At 54.7% G+C, this 2,892-nt stretch overlaps 1 protein-coding gene across 1 annotated transcript in view; it reads left to right on the forward strand.

Moving 5' to 3' along the window:
* Positions 1–323: 323 nt before the first annotated feature.
* Positions 324–2,892, forward strand: part of LOC144236013 (long-wave-sensitive opsin 1-like) — a 12,472-nt gene continuing 9,903 nt past the window's right edge. Inside the window, exon 1 of the mRNA XM_077769613.1 lies at positions 324–435. Coding sequence (XP_077625739.1) covers positions 324–435 — 112 coding nt within the window. The remainder of the gene's footprint in view (positions 436–2,892) is intronic.

Consider the following 2,892-nt stretch of genomic DNA (forward strand, 5'->3'; position numbering starts at 1 on the left):
CTGGACAGTACAGAGGAAAGCGCACGTAAGCACAAGCGAGGCCACGGCAGCTCCTGCAGCCGCCTTGGCGGGCGGGGGGCTCCGGGTGGGCTCCCAGAAAATCCTTCTGAGCCGCCCTTGCAGGCTCACCTTAGGAGCCAGGAGGCGAGGGCTGGGGGAGGGGGAGGTCTAAGTCCCAGGCCCAATTAAGAGATCAGGTGGGGAAGGGTTTGGGAGCTTCTAAGGTGAGGAAGCCTGGCTGATCCCGCAGGCTGCTATAAAGCGCCATGACCCCCAAGCAGCGCCAGGCCTGGCAGGCATTGGGGACAGGGTTTTCTGAAGCCATGACCCAGCGGTGGGGCCCCCAAAGGCTTGCAGGCGGGCAGCTGCCGGCCGACACAGAAGACAGCACCCAGGCGAGCGTCTTCACCTACACCAACAGCAACGCCACCAGAGGTGAGCAAGCAGGTGCCACGGAGGCCGGAACGGCCCTCCAGGGGCATGAGGCTCACGTGGCCACGTGGACGGCCCCTGGCCCCCGGTCCACCTCGGGAGAGTTCTCCTCTGCACATCGGTCCAGGTGGCCTTCTCCCTTCACCTTTACAATGCCACGAAATGGGGGGGGGGCGGTCCCTTCTGAGCACAAGAGGACACTGTAGAATACGCCTTTTCAAACCACGTACGCTTCCCAGACCTTTTGAGAATCCCTGTCCCAGGAATGTTCAGTAGCTATTTCCCTGTGGTCCCGTGCCGCTACTGAGCACTCACGACATTCCGTTCTGGGGTGTCTATCTGGCCGCACTGCCCTGAGCTTCCTGGGGACGAAGCCGGGTCTGACTCATTTTTGCATCTCCTGAAGCCAAAAGGAGGCAGGCGGCAGGTGGCCCAGAGGAGGGTAAGTGACTTCTCCAACCTTAGGGTCGGAAGAGACGGAACGGTCATCTTGTCCAACTCTGCATCCGGGGCCTGCAGACTTTGGCTGCACGTTCTTGGGGAGCGGGCTTGCTTGGCCCCCAGGGCAGCCTTTCCGCTGGGAGGCGTCCCAGGCAAAAGGGTACTTAGGCCCGACAGACACTTGAGAAGTCCACGGAGGCGGCCCGAGTCATGCCCCGGAGGTGCGCCACCCGGANAACATTTCCCGTGCCATGGTTTCCAGAAGCCACACCAGCTCCATGACAGCCAGGCCAATGGTCAGCAACAGGGTTCCCGGGCCCAACTAATTGAGAACCCTCAAGTTTGCCCTGACCTGATTGTTCATGTCCCAGAATGTCCTTGATGGCGATGCAACAGTGCCCTGCCTGGAGGCCCCTGGGCCTTCACTGATGCCTGAGATTCCTTCTTGTACCTTTTCCTCTGCAAAATTCAAGTATCTACCGAAGTGAAGGGGAGGGTGCAAGGCACCCCAGGGTATCCGTCACTTGCCTTATTTCACCTGTAACTGCCTCCACTCACCCCTCCCGGATTCCCTAGCAGGTCTAAGCCGTCCCCTCATCCCCTCTGTAAATCTTCAGTATGCACGTATAAGAGGAAAGGACTCTAAAATATAACCGCAATGCCACTGTCACACCTGTAAGGTAACATTGCCTTGATAGTATCGAATCTCCTAATCGGTGTTGAAAAAAAGGTCATACATTTTTTTTCACCTTGCTTGAATCAGGGCTCCAATACGGTCCACATGTTCAGATGGATCATTATCTCTTTTTGTCCTCTTTGAATTCAGGGCTTCCCTCTCTACCTCCTTGTAATTTATTTGTTCGAGAAAATGGGTCGTCTGTGCCCGGACTTCTCCACTTCGGACTCTGCTGATGGCTTCCCGTGTGTGGCTTCCCGTGCGTGGCTTCCCATGCCCTTCCCACCTTGTCCATCGTGATGTTTCTGTATATTGGTAGTTGACCTGAAGCTCTGCTTGGAGGCCAGTGGGATGTGTTTTGGGTTTGGTTGGACCGCCTCACCATCAGGAGGGTGCCCCTTCTCTGGGGTGTTGGCAGCTGCTGAAGCCTGATGCCTGGACCCACGGAACCACTGGGGATTGCAAACTGGTGATGTTCTGACTCCCTTATCCTGTCTTCGTCTATTCGCTGCAGTCCTTTGATACAGTGAAACATGCATTTGTCTCCTCTTGGGTTTCCCCGGGGGCACAGAGTCCATGGGAAAGCAGAAGAGATGCCCAAAGTGAGCAACTGGCTTCCCAGTGGAGCCAGCTGGGTTTGACCTCCGGGCCTCCTTTCTCTCTCACTAAGAATCCTGTTCTCAAGGGCTTTGGGTAGAAGAATTAGAATATCATTCAATTACTCATTTGCTTGATAATCACACACACTCACAGTGGCCTCAGAACAATGACGCCAACACCGCCATCAACAACACACTTACCCAGAGCTCAACATTTGGGCAGGTCTTTTCGTGCTTAAGGTCTGTGCCCCCGGGTCCGAGTAGTCAAAGAGTAGTCAAACTCGTGTCCTGCCACGTCATCTAGAACAGTCCCTCTCTGTGTGATTATGCCTCTGAGTGGATATGCATTTAGGTTCATTTGTTTTATTTTTGATTTTCAAGGATTGCTTTTTAAATTTTAATGTTTTTAAATTGTGTAATAAAATATTTACAAGGTTCCAAATTAAAATCTAGAAAAGTAGGTATATTCGGAGAAATCTTGCTTCCTCGCCTGTCCCCACGCCCAGTTCCCTCCGTCCCTGAATTTCTCTGGAACACCTTCTTTCTGAAGTTAGTCCTGGGAAGTTTTGGGGGGAGGGGNCTAGAGGGCCCCGTGACCTCCCACATTCAGAGCAGTCCGTCCCCTCCCCCGCTGTGCACAGCCCCGTCCCTCTTGTCCCTGCCCTGTCCAATGTGGATGCCATGGGCTGTCCGGGAAGGATGTTCTGGCTGTTCAACAGCTGGAGCGACCCATACAGCCTCCAG

This window comes from Crocuta crocuta, unplaced genomic scaffold (genome assembly GCF_008692635.1).
Source record: "Crocuta crocuta isolate KB4526 unplaced genomic scaffold, BGI_CrCroc_1.0 scaffold978, whole genome shotgun sequence".
Taxonomy (NCBI): domain Eukaryota; kingdom Metazoa; phylum Chordata; class Mammalia; order Carnivora; family Hyaenidae; genus Crocuta; species Crocuta crocuta.